This window comes from Ornithodoros turicata, unplaced genomic scaffold (assembly GCF_037126465.1).
Source record: "Ornithodoros turicata isolate Travis unplaced genomic scaffold, ASM3712646v1 Chromosome39, whole genome shotgun sequence".
In the NCBI taxonomy this organism is placed as follows: domain Eukaryota; kingdom Metazoa; phylum Arthropoda; class Arachnida; order Ixodida; family Argasidae; genus Ornithodoros; species Ornithodoros turicata.
The window spans coordinates 596,523-612,654 of record NW_026999369.1 but is presented as its reverse complement, the minus strand read 5'-3'; the positions used below and the strand labels follow the sequence as shown (position 1 = coordinate 612,654).

Sequence of the window (16,132 nt, the reverse complement as noted above, 5' to 3'; positions counted from 1 at the left end):
TCCAGAGAAAATAGAAACATATTGTTGTCCCCATTCTTCTTTCTGAATACACGTTACAATTTGGCGCAAATCGAAACTTGAACGCCCGCCTTCTTGAGCGCAGAATGACTCCGACCGTTCGAAAATTCCCGGCGAAGGGTGCATACCCCAGGGTCACGTGATGCTACGTCACATCAAACTCGCGAGTTACTCGGGTTGAATAAAAGAACGCGCCCTGCATCATAACAGGTTTGATATTTCACGCCGCAGTCAGTTCACGGCGTTCAGGGCGTCTAGCAACCACTCACGGCGGAACAAGTCAGTTCTGGTTCCGGCCCAGCGTCCTACGTTCTGTTTAGCAATAGTCGCTCTTAGGAAAAAGCTGGAGAAGGGCATCTCCAAGTTCAATAACTTTCGCTCGTGAGGTTCCATCTCGTCAAATGCAAGTCAATTACAAAGGAACGCACGCAAAAACAACCATTTCAGGACGGAACAGGAAGGAGAGGAGAATGTCGCCAACACTTGGCGGGCACACGCCAAACCCGCTGTGCACGCAGCACGGGGATTTGCGCCCCACACGGTTTGACAAGTGTATTTTTTCACTGTGCGTGGCTATGCAGATTTTTACGAAGCGCGATATTCATAGAAACACGCACCATGCGGGCCCGCCTTTGCAGAACTTTTCGCTGATACAATTTATCCTGGGCACAGGTGGCAGGCTTCAATTTCAATTTGAGGTAGTATTAGCCGTCGCTATCAAATCATTGTATACAAGGTAAAGTCTGTATACCAGTAGAGTCTGTCAATTGAGAGTTAGCAGTTGTGCTTGTCGTCAGTCTTTGTCCGTGTGTATGCTGCCCATACACAATGAATTCATAACAGCTGCCCCGCTTCCACACGCTTGGTCATATTTGTACCGCAAAGTCACAGTCTTCGCATAGTCTTCAGGGGACTGTTACTTTGATACACACACTATTCCCTTGAAATAAAACTTGAATTTGAACTTGAACTTCTAATCGTTACATTCGTAGAAGCGTACACTACGAGTAAAGATTTTGACCGCGATGTCAGTTTAAGGAATCCGGTTCAATTTCAACTTACTGTATCAGGCTTTCCACGAAGGTATTGATGTCTGGAGAATCAGGCCTGATACCGATAGCCTTGTAGTAGGTCGTGACGTCGATCTTTTTTCCATTGGCTTCGTACAACTCTTGCAGTTCCTGCCATATTAGGTCATGAATATGTCTATTCCAGCATAATTACATAGGCCATACAAGTCTCTATATTGCACCAAAACCGAGCCGGTAAAAAGAAATTTCACCACGATACACCATGAACACCAACTGTTGCCCGGCAAGATACAGTTATCACTAACGATTTGAGAAAATTGCGGAACATACGCCTTTTTGTGACAACGTAACATATCTGCGTAAGTATTAGAAAAAGGCGTAGGCCTCCCGTTTTCAGCAATCAAGGGCAGAGAACGACCTCATGCACGAATATGGTGGACAAGAAGTGTCTTATGCATTGTAGTACCCACAGCTCAAAACGGTGTTACAGAAAGTTGGGTACCCATTTTGCATGATAGATTAGAAATTCTTCCCGGATTTCACCTTGCAATTACACTTGTGCGCAACACGGTGTCAACGACGCGAGACTAGTTTCATGCAAAGCGAGAAATGGATAAGGTCTACTATGCACACTCTAAAGGCGTAGTTTCAGCACTGCCTAATACGCCAACCACCTGCGACATCGCTCTGTCTTCCGATATGACGAGAACAAGTGAGGTCGCAAACAATGAGACGCAGCAACAGCTATGCCCTGCAATACATATGCAGATACTTGTCGTGGCGCTCTATGGCCAAAGTTGCCTTTGCGCATTAAAACCCTAATCATCATCATCATCATCAACAACAACATATGCACATACGCGAAGCAATTACGCAATAAAACGATGTTGTGCATGAGTACAGACCGGTCATGACTGTGCCGTACGCTATGCAAGTGACTTAGCTATCGGCGCAGTTCCTCAGTTCCCCCTCTCCCCTATCGCCTGTGGATGGCCCTCATTAGTGACTCTCGCAAATAACGGGAGTAACATTTGAATGTTGAAGCGCACGTGGTTCCTTCTGTGAACACATTCGTCTTTACAAATTACCCCTTATTGCTGCGTTTTGATGAGACGGACACTTAGCCAGGTGGTTTCCATCACCCCTGCGCCGAGACAAACTATCCTTGCGTATTCTGTGATGTTCTGTTTTTGACTTAGAGCTGATGTCGTTCCGACCGTTTTCACGGGCTAACACCTAAAATTCGCCATGTAAAGTTTTGCAGACATAATTTGGAGCACGGTTATAGTGATTAAATTAATGTGATCGATTTAGTTGATGATTATTATTTATTTCATTAATAAAACAAACATATTGAATTAAATTTGAAATCATCAAGGTAAAATCTGACGCGAGAATGCATCTGCACCGCATGATGCATTCCTAACCAACTATCATCCACGTTTCACTCGGTATCAGCCTCCTGTTTCAGCCTGTTATTCTGTGTGATTTTTCAAAAATAAGAGGCGTGCGCCGTGTTGTGGCACCATCGCAGTCAATAGTTTTTTTTTTCGAAAAAGGCCCACAAACCGCACTTCACAAATCAGGAGACATGACGATGGTATTCTAGGTAACGGGTGACCTTCATAGCGGTATGGGCCAAGTTATATATCCAGACTGTAGGTTCGCTTGCATCCGTGTACGTTTAACTAAAGGTTACTTAAAGGTTAAAGTTATCAGCACGGGTTCAATAGGAGTTATACGGGGGCTGTTTAAGACAAACCGGTAGTTTTCATATTTTCGCAACAGTAAAATGAACTTACAGGCGACAAATTAGTTTTATTTTCAACGTAATCTCCAGCTGCACTAATGCACTTGTCCCAGCGTTTCATGAGGGCTTGGATGCAGCAGCGTAGAAATTCTTACCGGCGCGTAGCAGCCATCATAGAACCGCATTCTTGACTTCGTCGTCTCAGCTGAAGTGGCGGTCCCCAAGGAACGCCTTCAGTGGCCCGAAGGGATGGAAATTGCTGGGGGCGAGGTCTGGACTGTAAGAGGGATGTGGCAGCAACTCCCAGCCAAGTTCTTGTAAGGTGCGTGTCGTGAGCTGCGCGGTTTGCGGGCGTGCATTTTCCTGTAGGAGGAGGACTCCTTTGGTGATCAGGCCCGGCCGCTTTCGCTTCAGCGCCTTATGCACATCCCTGAGAACCTGGTAGTAACATGCACTAATGATGGTGGTACCACTGGGCGAAAATCAACACGAACAACGTCAGCCCTGTCCCAGAAAACCGTGGGCATGACCTTACCCGCAGACGGGGTGCTTCGTAACTTCTTGGGAGCTGGCGAGCCCGGATGCTTCCACTGTTTTGATGAGCGCTTAAAGTTGTAGCAGCCGATGGAAATGGACGACGAGCGCCGCCATGGACGTTTCGTCACGACGCGTATCTCGCGCATGGTTTTCCATCGGGAGCGCGTAGACTTCTTCAGTTGTCGCATGGCTGCCACATTAAACACTCAGCCATTCAGCCTTGGCTGCTGGTCCTTCTGTACCCTACAGTTTGGTGACCCGAACACTGCAGCGTACATGGCGCAGCCACCAGGCATTACAACTCCCTCCGCCTCCGACGATGCGTCAGTGCCGTCTTCGATGCAGCACTACGCCATGCGGCTGCCGCCCTTCTGGAGCCACAATCCTGGCGTATGGTTTCTACAGGTGGAATGTCAGTTCGCGATCGGGGGCATAACATCACAGCTGACCAAATTTCGCCATGTGGTAAACGTACTGCGCAAGCCGTTGCCGCCCAAGTGGTCGACATCCTTTCCGCTCAACCCGCAGCCAACCAGTACGACGCGCTCAAGACCGCTATCCTCGACCGAACCACGGCTTCGGAACACAAGCGCTTCCGAGAGCTGCTGTCTTCCGGATATCTTGGCGACCGCCGTCCATCTGAGCTATTACGACGCATGCACGGACTGCTTCGCGAGCGAGCGCTTCGCGAGCGCATCCTCAAACAACTCTTCCTCCAGCGGTTACAAACAACCGTGCAGATGATCCTGGCGTCTGCGTCGTCTCTGCTATTGCAACAGCTTCTCGATCTTGCAGACAAGATCATGGAGGTTTCTCATCCGTCGATCTCAGCCACACCCGCTGCACAGCCCTTGTCTTCAGCAGTTCCTCCCGCGGCGCCTTCACCATCCGTCCAAGTACAGCGAACCGTCCGGCGACCCCACGGCCCAACTGCGTGAAGATTTTGGCTGCCTCTCCACCATGGTAGCGTCTGTCCTGTCATCGCGTGCGCCTTTCAACACAGACCCCGTTTCGCCCAGGCGTCGCCGGCGCATCGTCCGCGCTCCTCGTCCCGCTCGCCCTAGTCGGCGCCGTTCGCCTCGTCGGCCTCTGCAAGAGGAGCCCATCAGCACTTGCTGGTACCACCAGCGGTACATCTAAGATCAGCTCGCGAATGGTTTTATTGTCTTCGTCGTTTAACAACACCAACACTTTCGTCGTCTTCTACCACACCCATGTAACACCCATTACATCTCCCTCTCCAAGATACAATGTAACTAAACGTGAACTAAGGATTACAGCACTAAAGTTCAACATCCGGATACCGCCGAGGTTGGCGACGGTGACGAGTACTTCTCCTGGCGCCTGGTGGCGATTCTGTTTGCCTTGGCTCTGTCTCAGCTGACTGTACAGTCGTTGACTCCTTTAGCTGCTCCCGGGTTCGAGTGCAGCATTGTCCTGATGTGTCTACAATATACGACCTCGGTGACGGTCCTTTTCCAACTACTATCGCAGGCGACCACATTTTGCTTGTGGACAAGGCTAGGTACTTCCAGGTCTGGTAGCTCCCTCGAGGAGCGGTCATGTATGTCTTTTATTGTTGACGTATTTCTTCAAGCCTCCGTTTCACAGCACTAGGTGAGATTACGCGTGGCTTCAGCATTTTCGTGCTTTGCTCAGCATTTCATGCTGAGAAACATGCACTTCAAAGTAACATGAATAGAAATCTACCATAATGACATTCTCTTGACCGTTGTAAGCAAACAGGTCCATTCCAACTCGGTCCCACGGTAACGATGGGACTTCATGACTCAGTAGTGGCATCTTTGTCTGCCTTACGTTGTATTTCTGGCACTGATGACATGTATCATACACATTGTCAAGGTCCGCGTTCATACTGGGCCAGAATAGTATATCCTGGGCTCTTTCTTTCATTTTCTCCTTCCCTACATGGGCAGCATGAAGCAACCTGGCCACTGTGTTCCTCATAGCATGATGGGTATGATGATGATGGGTATGATGGGTATGATGGGTATGATGATACGGTTTGACCTAAAGAGCACGCCTTCCTCAATGTGGATATCTTCTTGATATCGCCAGTATTGTTGTACCAAAAGATGCACAGCTGCTTTCGTTGTAGGCCACTTTGTAGATCCGTACCGTTGAAGTTGCTGCAATTCTTCATCCGCCTCTGTCGCTTCTGTGATCTTGTTAAGACTTTCTTGTGAAACCGCCACGAATTGGACGCTGTTTAGGTACGTTTCTCCTTCCATGTCCTCCATCTTTTCGGGACTTGGAAACCTTGATAACGCATCTGATACCACTTGTTCTTTACCCGGTTTGTATTTGACGGTTATGGAATACGGCTGCAAAAGCAACCTCATCCGCTGGAGTTGCTGTGGGCATTGATGCAACGGTTTCTCGAATATGCTTTGCAGCGGCTTGTGGTCGGTCTCTACTGTCACTTACGGCTGTCCCAACAAATACTGATGATATTTCTGACATCCATGCACAATCACTAGCATTTCCTTTTCAATTTGTGCGTAGTTCTTTTCTGCGTCGTTGAGTGTCTGTGACGAATAGCCTAGGGGTTTGGTGTATTGCATGAGTACTGCTCCAAGACCGATCACGCTTGCGACTACCGACAACGTGATCGGCTTGTCTGCCTGGTAGTACGCAAGAACCGCTGCCGATGTCAGTCTGTTCTTCCAAGTTTTGGAATACTTTCCTGTGGTCTTCTGTCCACATCCACGCTACGTCTTTTTTCAGGAGTTCCCTTAGAAGTTGCGAATTTTAAGATACTCTGGTAGATACGTCCACCCATCTGTCAGTTCAGGCTCTCTCCGTTCATTCTGCGAGCCCTCTCAGCGGCATCTCTATTTCTACCTGTCACTCGCCATATGCTGTAGTCCTGAAGGATTTCCCCAGTCTCACACAACCACCAGATTGGTCGCGCCCAGCCGCACACGATGTCGTGCACCATATACAGACCACCGGAGCACCAGTTTCCGCCGCGGCACGTCAGCTAGCTCCGGAGAAGCTCAAGATTGCAAAAGCGAAATTTTAGCATATGCTTTCCATCGGTGTAGCAAAACCTTCCTCCAGCAATTGGTCCTCCGCATTGCACATTGTGCCCCACAAAAATGGCGACTGGCGCCCCTGCGGTGATTACCGTGCACTGAACCTTGTAACTGTGCCTGACCGTCACCAGCTCCCGCGGTTGCAAGACTTCACGGTCAACCTCCACGGCACTACCATCTACAGTAAAATCAATCTGATGAAAGCATATCACCAGATCCCCGTCGCCCCTGAAGACATCAAGAAAACGGCAATTACGACTCCGTTTGGGCTGTGCGAGTTTCCGCGGATGCAATTTGGTCTCCACAACGTGGCCCAAACGTTTCAACGTTTTATAGACAGCGTCATCAGGGGCCTCCCCTTCGTCTTCGCATACATTGACGACTTGCTTGTGGCCAGCTCGTGTCCAGAAGAGCGCGAACATCAACTCCGCCTGCTCTTCTCACGCCTGGCCGCTCACGGCATTATTGTCAATGTACAAAAATGCGAATTCGGCGTGTCATCCACAGAGTTCCTTGGGCACAAAGTCTCCCCGGAGGGCATAACACCGCTTCTCTCCAAGGTCTAGGCTATCTCCAACTTTCCGCAGCCTCAGTCCATCCAGCAACGTCGCCGCTTCCTCGGTCTAATCAATTTCTACAGGCGTTTCATTGCGCACTGCGTCGAAACCCTTCGCCCCCTCGAAGCCTTTCTCTCTCAGCCGAGTCGAGCTGCGAAGAAGTTGCTGTGGAATTCTGACGCCGAATCGAGTTTCCCCAAGATCAAGACCTATCTCGCCGCTTGCTCTCTGCTTTGCCATCCACGGCACGGCGTGCCCACTACACTTATGGTTGACGCCTCCGGTATAGCCGTCGGCGCGGTGCTGCAGCAGCAGATTGGCACAGGTTGGCGCCCCATAGCATTCTTCTCGAAGGCCCTCAAATCTACCGAGCAGCGCTACAGCACTTTTGGCCGCGAGTTGCTGGCCGCATATCTCGCGGTCAGGCATTTCCTTTTCTTCCTGGAAGGTCGCGCTTTCTCCATCCTAACCGACCACAAGCTCTTGACCTACGCTTTCCACTTTGCCAGCAGCCGGTATTCCCCAAGGGAGATTGGACAGCTCGCCTATCTTGCTGAAATGTGCACAGATATCAGGCACGTACCGGGAGAAGGAAACGCCCCTGCTGACGCCTTAAGTCGCGTTGCCGCCCTTCTACCACCACGCGCAGATTTCGCGCGAAGCCCTTATGGTGAGATAGAATGACTGGTGTGCTTGCCGGCCTATCCAATGCATGAGAGCGCTTGGTCGCGGCCGTGGGACCTGGCCACGTGCGATTGTTTACATGGAAGCGCTGAAGTTCGCTGCGCGCCTTGCGGAAGGATTTTTGCGGGTCACATGCCCTTTCCGTGAAATGCAGAGGTCTGCACCGCGCCGGCCGAGAAACGGAACAGTGTCGATGGAGGGTTTATCAAGGGCATCACGAGCTCAGTGCAAGGTCGTTGCTTGCTGAGGTTCTTTCTCACTCTCTTGCAATTGATAATTTTTTGCTTACAATAATGACCATAAGCGCTTGGTCTGTGCATATCGCCGTATTCTCGCTCAGCATTGAGGGATCTTTACTCTTCGGGGAATCCTTCCAGTAGCATTGGCACTGCGTTCGGCGTTCGCTCGCTGCGCGTGGTAAATCAAGCAACTTGTACTAATTGTACCCCGCCGAAAAGCTGATAGCGTCCTCAGCCGGAATCGAATCAACAAGCTGACGCCAAACATTTGAGGGTTGTAGTGAAGGAGCCTCCATAAATCACTGATTGTAAAGTACGCGTAGATTTGGTTAGACCAAGTACAAATGTTATTTCTTGGAATCTAACCGTTCTTGTTTTCTCACATTCGAAATCGGCTATCGCATAATTACCGCATCCAGGCACAAGAATGCCAGGATTGTGTATCGAAGGTAAGGGAAATGCCACTACAGGACTTCACAGTATGACCGAGACAGCACGATTTCAATAGAGCAATCAGCAGCAACAAATCGTTGGATATTATGTTTTCTCATTTCACTCAGTTTTCAGAGACCATTTATCTCAGTGATTCACAGGTTAGAGCACAGGATCGGACTTGTGCGCAGTACAAGAATTATGGAACCTGGTCAGGGTTTCTGATGCGTACTCCTTCGCTCTTTATTAGGCCGGGAAGTGGCCGGGATAAGTGGGGAAGCGCACCAAGTGTGCGGATAAACAGTTTTCCACGGTTTAATCAGGCGTCAGATAATTACCCTCGTCGCTTCGGACACTGACCGGCTGACAAACGTAGGACCGCGCAGTGCTTTACACACGATTGCCTCATCGAATACCGCGATCATATGTATTACACCGCAATGTATTTGATGCGATAGCAAGTACATCAATGCATGCGACATTATCTCCGCTTTTTATCCCTTAACGATAAGCCACCCGACGTTTCATTGCTTTTCAATTCATCCTGTTCTGAACCCCTTAGCTGGTCCCCGCAGGGGCGTCTGCTGTTGCAGGCGTTTGGTGGGTTGTGACGCCACGGACCCCAGCACAAGTGGTTTTGAGCCACCCACGTGACGGCTGTGCGTGGCTTAGCCGTAACCGAGGAAAAGGAGATTCTGGTGGCTGAGCCAATGCTGAGGTTGTGGACGGTTGCGGCCCCTCAGTGGAGACAACACTCCACTTTCGCTACAGCTTCTTGCAGACGGTGCCTCTGGTCTGACCCCACCAGAGGGAATCAGCCAGTTGTCTTTTCCTGTCCCCCTCTCTAGTCTGTCTCTGTCCTGTCAGCTGTCTCCCATCTGTCCTATTATCCCTTTCTTCCTCTTACTATTCTCACAGGCAGCAAGGGTTAACCCTGTGCAGGTAATCTACCTTGGTTATCATGCATAGTGTTATAGCTGAAGTGTACGGCTAACGTTCTAAGTGCCGATAACGTTCCCTTGTTGGGCTCCGTGGTGGGCGGCCGGCACCACCGCCGAAACAAACCTACTTGTATGGGACCCAAAAAGCATGCTACTTATGATCGGCCTCTGAAGAGAGGACGCACCGAATAATTTTTCCCATCGCAACGGAAACAAGCAAATTCTTTTCCAAAGTTCCTCGTCATCCACTCTGAAAGTACCGAAAACGCCGTGGGTGAAATATCCCCGTTTGTCGTAGGTAAAGTACTCACTAATGTGTTTGAACCAAAGTACAAGGCAAAGAAAATGGCTTCTGGGGACTTACTTGTTGAAGTTAACGATGTAATACAAAGCACAAACCTCTTGAAAATAACGGGAATTAACAACACTCCAGTCACTGTTTCACCGCACAGATCCCTAAACAGCACGAAAGGTGTCATTTCAGTACAAGAACTATTAAAAATATCACAACAAGACATTTGTGAGGGCTTCCAGGATCAAAACGTAACAGCCGTACGGAGAATCGTAATCCGCCGAGAGGGAAATGAAATCCCCACCAAACATCTCATTCTTACTTTCGACACGACGACGCTACCTGAAACAGTAACGGCCGGTTATATGGTCTGTAGGGTATGTCCCTATATACCTAAAACCCCGAAGATGCTTTCACTGCCAACGTTTTGGCCATGGTTCACAAGTGTGTCGCGGGAAACTGACGTGCGCTAGTGCGGCCAAGATCACGCCAGTGAAAGTTGTACGAACAATAACACACACTGCATTAATTGTAAAGGAGAACATCCTGCCTACTCATGTTCATGCCCTCACTAGAAACAAGAAAAACATATCATCACACTAAAAGTACAAGAGAACATATCTTTCGCAGAAGCCAGAAAGCGGGTATCGTTTTTTAAAACTGTGTGTTACGCCCAGGCCGTGCGTCAGGGAGCTGCCGCACGCCCGGGTCAGTTTGTCCCACAAACTCCTCAAAGGGAGCTGAGTGGGACACCAGCCACTCCCACATCGCGGAATGAATCCGCGGCCTCACATGGAGCATCGCGATCGGAGCAGAGTTCTGATCGTGTGTCTCTTGCATCGGAGGAGGAAGTGATGGATACAGGTACTTCCGGCACACAGCGCAGTACTGAGTTATCCTTGCCACCAAAAGAGCCACGACAAATAATAAACAAAGGGAGAAAAGAAAAAACAGCGCATTACTGCCCCCTCAATGGATGGCACGACATAACTGCGTTCAAGGTATGGCTATTATGTCCAGTCTTTCTCTGGTAGTCCTTTCAATGGCCGTTGCTGTGCTCCAACGGAATTGCCGTGGCGCAACTCAGAATCATGACGACATCTGTGGCCTACTCGATAAGTATAGGCCATATCTGTTTTGCTTACAAGAAACTATGTTAAATAGTACACACACTAAAGTTTTCAAGCATTATACAGTATATCGAAAGGATCGTTCAGGCAACACGGGTGGAGGTGTTGCCATCATCGCTAACGCAGGCGTTATCGTAAAGGAAATAAATCTTAACACCCAGTTGGAGGCTGTCGCTGTAAGAGCACAGTTAAAACGCTTGACTACTGTTGTGTCTCTTTATGTCTCTCCAAACAGCCGTCCTACACTCAACGACTTTCTAGACCTAGTCAGGTAGTTGCCAACCCCTTTTCTTATTCTTGGAGATCTCAACGCTCATTATATGCTATGGGGCAGTGACAAAAGGGATACGCGTGGAAGATTGATAGAACAAGTGTTAGACATCACGAATATGAGTATCTTGAACGAGGGTGACCCTACATATTATAGCATGACACACAGGAAATATTCATGTACTGACTTATCTCTTGCATCACCAGTTCTATCTGGGGACTTTACCTGGACTTCAATCCAAAACCCTTATGGAAGTGATCATTTTCCCATTCTCCTGGAGACCAGTGTTCCATCCTCAGCTCATAATGTTCGTCGACGTAGATGGAAGTTCCAGCGTGCAGATTGGGAAAGGTATAAAACACTCGCTGTAATCGATCACGAAAGGCTCAAGGAGTTGTCAATTGATGAGGAAAATGCGAATATTACAACCATAATTCTTGATGCAGCGTCAGAATCCATCTCCCGTTCTAGTGGACGACTACACAGACGTCCAAAGCCATGGTGGAACGAAGAATGTCGCGAAACCTGGCGAGCTCAGAATAAGGCACGGAATGTTTTAAAACGTTATCCTACGGCAACATATCTTATTGCTTTCAAGAGAGCAAAAGCGAAAGTACGATACGTACGAAAACAGGCCCGGAAGAAATCTTGGGAGAAGTATGTTACAGTAATCAATAGGTCAAAAACCAACAAAGGTCGTCTGGGACAAAATAAGAAAATGGATGGCGAACATAGAACATATACAATTCCTCTTCTTAAAGGAACTGTAAAGTGAAATTTGACCCCCCTGTTTCTGTGTGCGACCTGGTAGTGTTTGCCCGTGTGATGCTCCACACAGAGCCTAAGCGTTGAAAGCGCGTTAATTATTACACAAAATAAGTTAGAAAAGTTAAATCGGACGGTAGGTCGCGCACCACAACAGCTAAAAAAGTCATGATGGGAGTACTCCAGTCACGTGGTACTTAATTATTATACGATGAACTTATGACCGGTTACTAATTACTAGTAAGCGCTATTTTGAGAATCAGAAGAATTACCGGGACAATTCTTCAAAATATCGAAGAAGCAGTATCCAAAAATACTGTCGGCGCCCCCTATTTGCTCTCCTCCCAACCATATCGCGCAGCGTAAATTGTGTCTGGCGAGGTTTGTGCGTGAAAAAAGTTTTTTTCCAGCCGAAATTGAGCAGAACTTCACCTGACAGCAATGCCAGGTATCTACTGTAATGTTCGGGGATGCACCAACCGTGCTCTTTCGACAAGGGATGTTGTGTACCACAAGATTCCAAGGGATAATGTGAGAAAACGAAAGTGGTTCGAAGCGCTTGGCCAGGACATTCGTGATTCGGGCCGTATCTGTTCAACGCATTTCTCTGACGAGTCGTACGAAGTGGTAACAGCGGACGGTCGAAGACGTCTCAAACCGACCGCAGTCCCAACACCAGTGTTTCTCCTTGCGCGGACGTGTGACGACGCGAACATCAGTGCACACGAGGTATGTATTTACTGATACATATAGGAATAATTGGTTGACTAAATTGAAACTGACTTGTGATGCGTACGCTGCGTTATGTACCAAACGGAATCATTGACTACAGTTGTATTCAAAACATTCCTCTTTGAACAGACGAGCAGTGGCCCTGACCCGTCGCAGGAGTGGTTTCTGGTAGGTTTTGCTGTAGAGCTGGAGCTTTGACTCGTGACTGACCAGTGAAAATTTGACGTTGCTGTGTTCCTATGATTGCAGGCTGATAACAGTGATTTTAGCAATCTGTGCATGATTGTAGCAGTACCCACGGCAGATGACTGCACATTGGCCACTACATCGGCTGGTAGCAATTCTAACGTAGGTGTCTATGAGTAGAGAACAGTGATTGGTGAAGAACAAAGGGAAATATAGTTATCTCAATTTCACAGCGTGTTACTGCAAATGAAGCTAGTCTCCCAGAGTGCGATCACACATACTGTAGACCTACAGTGTTTTCAGAATGTAAGTATGAAATAAATTGTGTGGTAAACACTGACTGTATACTTCATTTATATCAGCGACACAGGTTTCCATCATAGCGGACGAGAAAGTGGAAGTCAGAAGTGAAAGCACGCAAACGGATCATTCACCGTCAACACCTGTCAACATGTCTCCAGTGATGGTTTCAACACCTATTGTCCGTACACCATCATGCCCAGAGGTAGGGCATGCATTTGTTTCATTTAAAATTTATTTATTTATTTATGACGAAAACCCGAGACTGGGAAAAAGACGAAAAACAGACGACACAACACAAATTCTCAAACACAGCTAAAGTTTAATCGACAACCGCACACTTTTAACACATCAGGTGGGGGAGGAGGGACAGTGCAAAAGGCTCGCCAAAGCAGGGCCGAAGGTCACAGACGCTTTGCTGACACAGTTCCCAGCCCCCAAAATTGACAACGTTTCACTCAAAAGCCTCCGACTGAGGTCGGTCTCCCTGGCCTTGACAAAGGTCCCTTCCCATATGGGAGAACAATTAAAGCAAACTTTGAGATGCTTTGCCAATTCCGACGACTGGTCCTCATTTTTCACCTTTGAAGCGTGCTCCCGGAGCCTATCATTCAAGCAACGTTTCGTTTGGCTGATATAGAAAAAACCGCAAGCAAGAGGTATCTGATACACCACATTTGACTGGCATTGTACATAGCTATTTTTATGCGATTTACAAACTTTGTCACGCTTCTGGAAAGGACAGAGAGCATCAAGTCTAAAGCAGTTTTTAAAAACAACCCGGACACCAAACTTTTTTGCTGCAGCAAGGATGTTATGTGAGACATTGTGAAAATAAGGGATCGCAACACGAATCTCATTATGAGTGACAAGTGGGACACAAGGGGAAATTGATCTGCTAAAAACAGACTCAAGAGCGCTAAACAGCATTGCATTAGAATAGCCTGCGAGCCGCAGACGATCACACTGAAAGTCTAAAGAAATACACAACTGATGTACACATGACTTCCTCAAAGTGCTAGACAGGAGGCCAGTGACAACACCACGTTTTACATTCTTTGAATGACAACTGCTAGCGGGTAAAAGTGGCTTAGGAGCCAATTTTTCATACGACCAACACAAAGAAGGTGTTAGCAAGAGCCTGACATCAAGGAACTGTAGTACAGCATTGGTCGGGTGTTCAACAGTGAAGGACAATTCAGGGGATGTCGCTCTTATCAAACGCTCACAGGCGGAAATATCATCTTCAAAAGTAGAGAGCAGCAGCAAATCGTCTACAAAGCGCCTAACAAGCAGTTGAGCACGGGGAACTGTCGACAGATATGATGTAACAGCATTATCAACAGTAGACAAGTAAATCTCTGACAACACAGGTGCGATGGCCGAACCAATGCAAACCCCCGTTTTTTGAATGAACAGACCCTTATCAATGCGAACAGCAGACGATCTCAGATAAAGCTCTAAAACACGTAAGAAATCTGACACAGCAATACCTGCTTTTGATTGGAAACGGACCAACTGTCTAGCACTTTGAGGAAGTCATGTGTACATCAGTTGTGTATTTCTTTAGACTTTTAGTGTGATCGTCTGCGGCTCGCAGGCTATTCTAATGCAATGCTGTTTAGCGCTCTTGAGTCTGTTTTTAGCAGATCAATTTCCCCTTGTGTCCCACTTGTCACTCATAATGAGATTCGTGTTGCGATCCCTTATTTTCACAATGTCTCACATAACATCCTTGCTGCAGCAAAAAAGTTTGGTGTCCGGGTTGTTTTTAAAAACTGCTTTAGACTTGATGCTCTCTGTCCTTTCCAGAAGCGTGACAAAGTTTGTAAGTCGCATAAAAATAGCTATGTACAATGCCAGTCAAATGTGGTGTATCAGATACCTCTTGCTTGCGGTTTTTTCTATATCAGCCAAACGAAACGTTGCTTGAATGACAGGCTCCGGGAGCACGCTTCGAAGGTGAAAAATGAGGACCAGTCGTCGGAATTGGCAAAGCATCTCAAAGTTTGCTTTAATTGTTCTCCCATATGGGAAGAGACCTTTGTCAAGGCCAGGGAGACCGACCTCAGTCGGAGGCTTTTGAGTGAAACGTTGTCAATTTTGGGGGCTGGGAACTGTGTCAGCAAAGCGTCTGTGACCTTCGGCCCTGCTTTGGCGAGCCTTTTGCACTGTCCCTCCTCCCCCACCTGATGTGTTAAAAGTGTGCGGTTGTTGATTAAACTTTAGCTGTGTTTGAGACTTTGTGTTGTGTCGTCTGTTTTTCGTCTTTTTCCCAGTCTCGGGTTTTCGTCATGGATCTTAGCCACCAGCTCGCTTGCTTTTTAACCGTTTTATCTGTGTTATTTATTTATTTTACTTTATTTATGAAATACTGCAGACTCCGTTGGAGTCCGAGCAGGAGTGCTCTCTGACACTACACAGACGTGACTACACAGAAAATTTGAACATCCGCATTCCTTACAGGTGCATGATACGACTATGTCTTCACCACTGATGGAGCCAGCCGATGAGTCATTCCGCATATCTGAAGACGACAGTTTTGAATGGTACATAGCCTGCTCATACAAGTTTGCAGATACATACTAAAAGCTCTTCCACTTTGCAGTGGTGTGCCCTCTGCTTCACCAATTGATCAGAAGAAGTACATCGTATTTGAAGCTCCATTGTTAGAACTGTTCGAGAAATGCAGGACTTGCGGTGCGGCGTGCAAAGTGGGCACAGAGGTTCGAGGGACACTTCCCACCGTAAAAGCTGAGTGCCCAAGTGAGCACACTTTATCTTGGAAAAGCCAGCCAGAGGTGAACAGGATGGCTGCAGGAAACATCTTGCTGTCTGGCGCAATACTTTTCAGTGGGGCTAGTGCAACCAAGGCAAGTACTCATAGGCTGTTATGTTGACACAGATTCAAATGACACCATGTATTTGCTTTCGAGCAGGGTCTCCGGTTACTCGAGTCAATTAATGTTCAGGTGATCTCGAAGGTAGCATACAACACCTACCAGAGAGGGTGCCTACTCCCTGCCGTGACACAGGTAGGACTATCAGAATTCACGGCCATATTGCGGAGCATAGACTGGTATTAGAAATCATACATACTTGGTGCGCTTGAATTTCCTGTTACAATAATCTTCCAGCCACAATGTCAACAGAATAACGAATGCAGTGATTTCATTCTTATTCACGTCATCGCTTCCTTTGATCCACT

At 47.7% G+C, this 16,132-nt stretch overlaps 2 protein-coding genes across 2 annotated transcripts in view; one reads left to right on the top strand and one right to left on the bottom strand.

Annotated features, from left to right (window-relative positions):
- Positions 1-16,132, bottom strand: part of LOC135374020 (uncharacterized) — a 131,170-nt gene that overhangs the window by 16,482 nt on the left and 98,556 nt on the right. The window contains exon 5 of the mRNA XM_064607040.1: positions 1,081-1,199. Within this exon, the coding sequence (XP_064463110.1) occupies positions 1,081-1,199 (119 nt within the window). The remainder of the gene's footprint in view (positions 1-1,080; positions 1,200-16,132) is intronic.
- Positions 12,068-15,824, top strand: LOC135374012 (uncharacterized). Its single transcript, XM_064607031.1, has 7 exons — positions 12,068-12,435; positions 12,568-12,606; positions 12,688-12,786; positions 12,858-12,930; positions 12,987-13,129; positions 15,391-15,473; positions 15,533-15,824. The coding sequence occupies exons 1-7, from the start codon at positions 12,148-12,150 to the stop codon at positions 15,822-15,824; spliced, it is 1,017 nt and encodes a 338-aa protein (XP_064463101.1). The 5' UTR covers positions 12,068-12,147.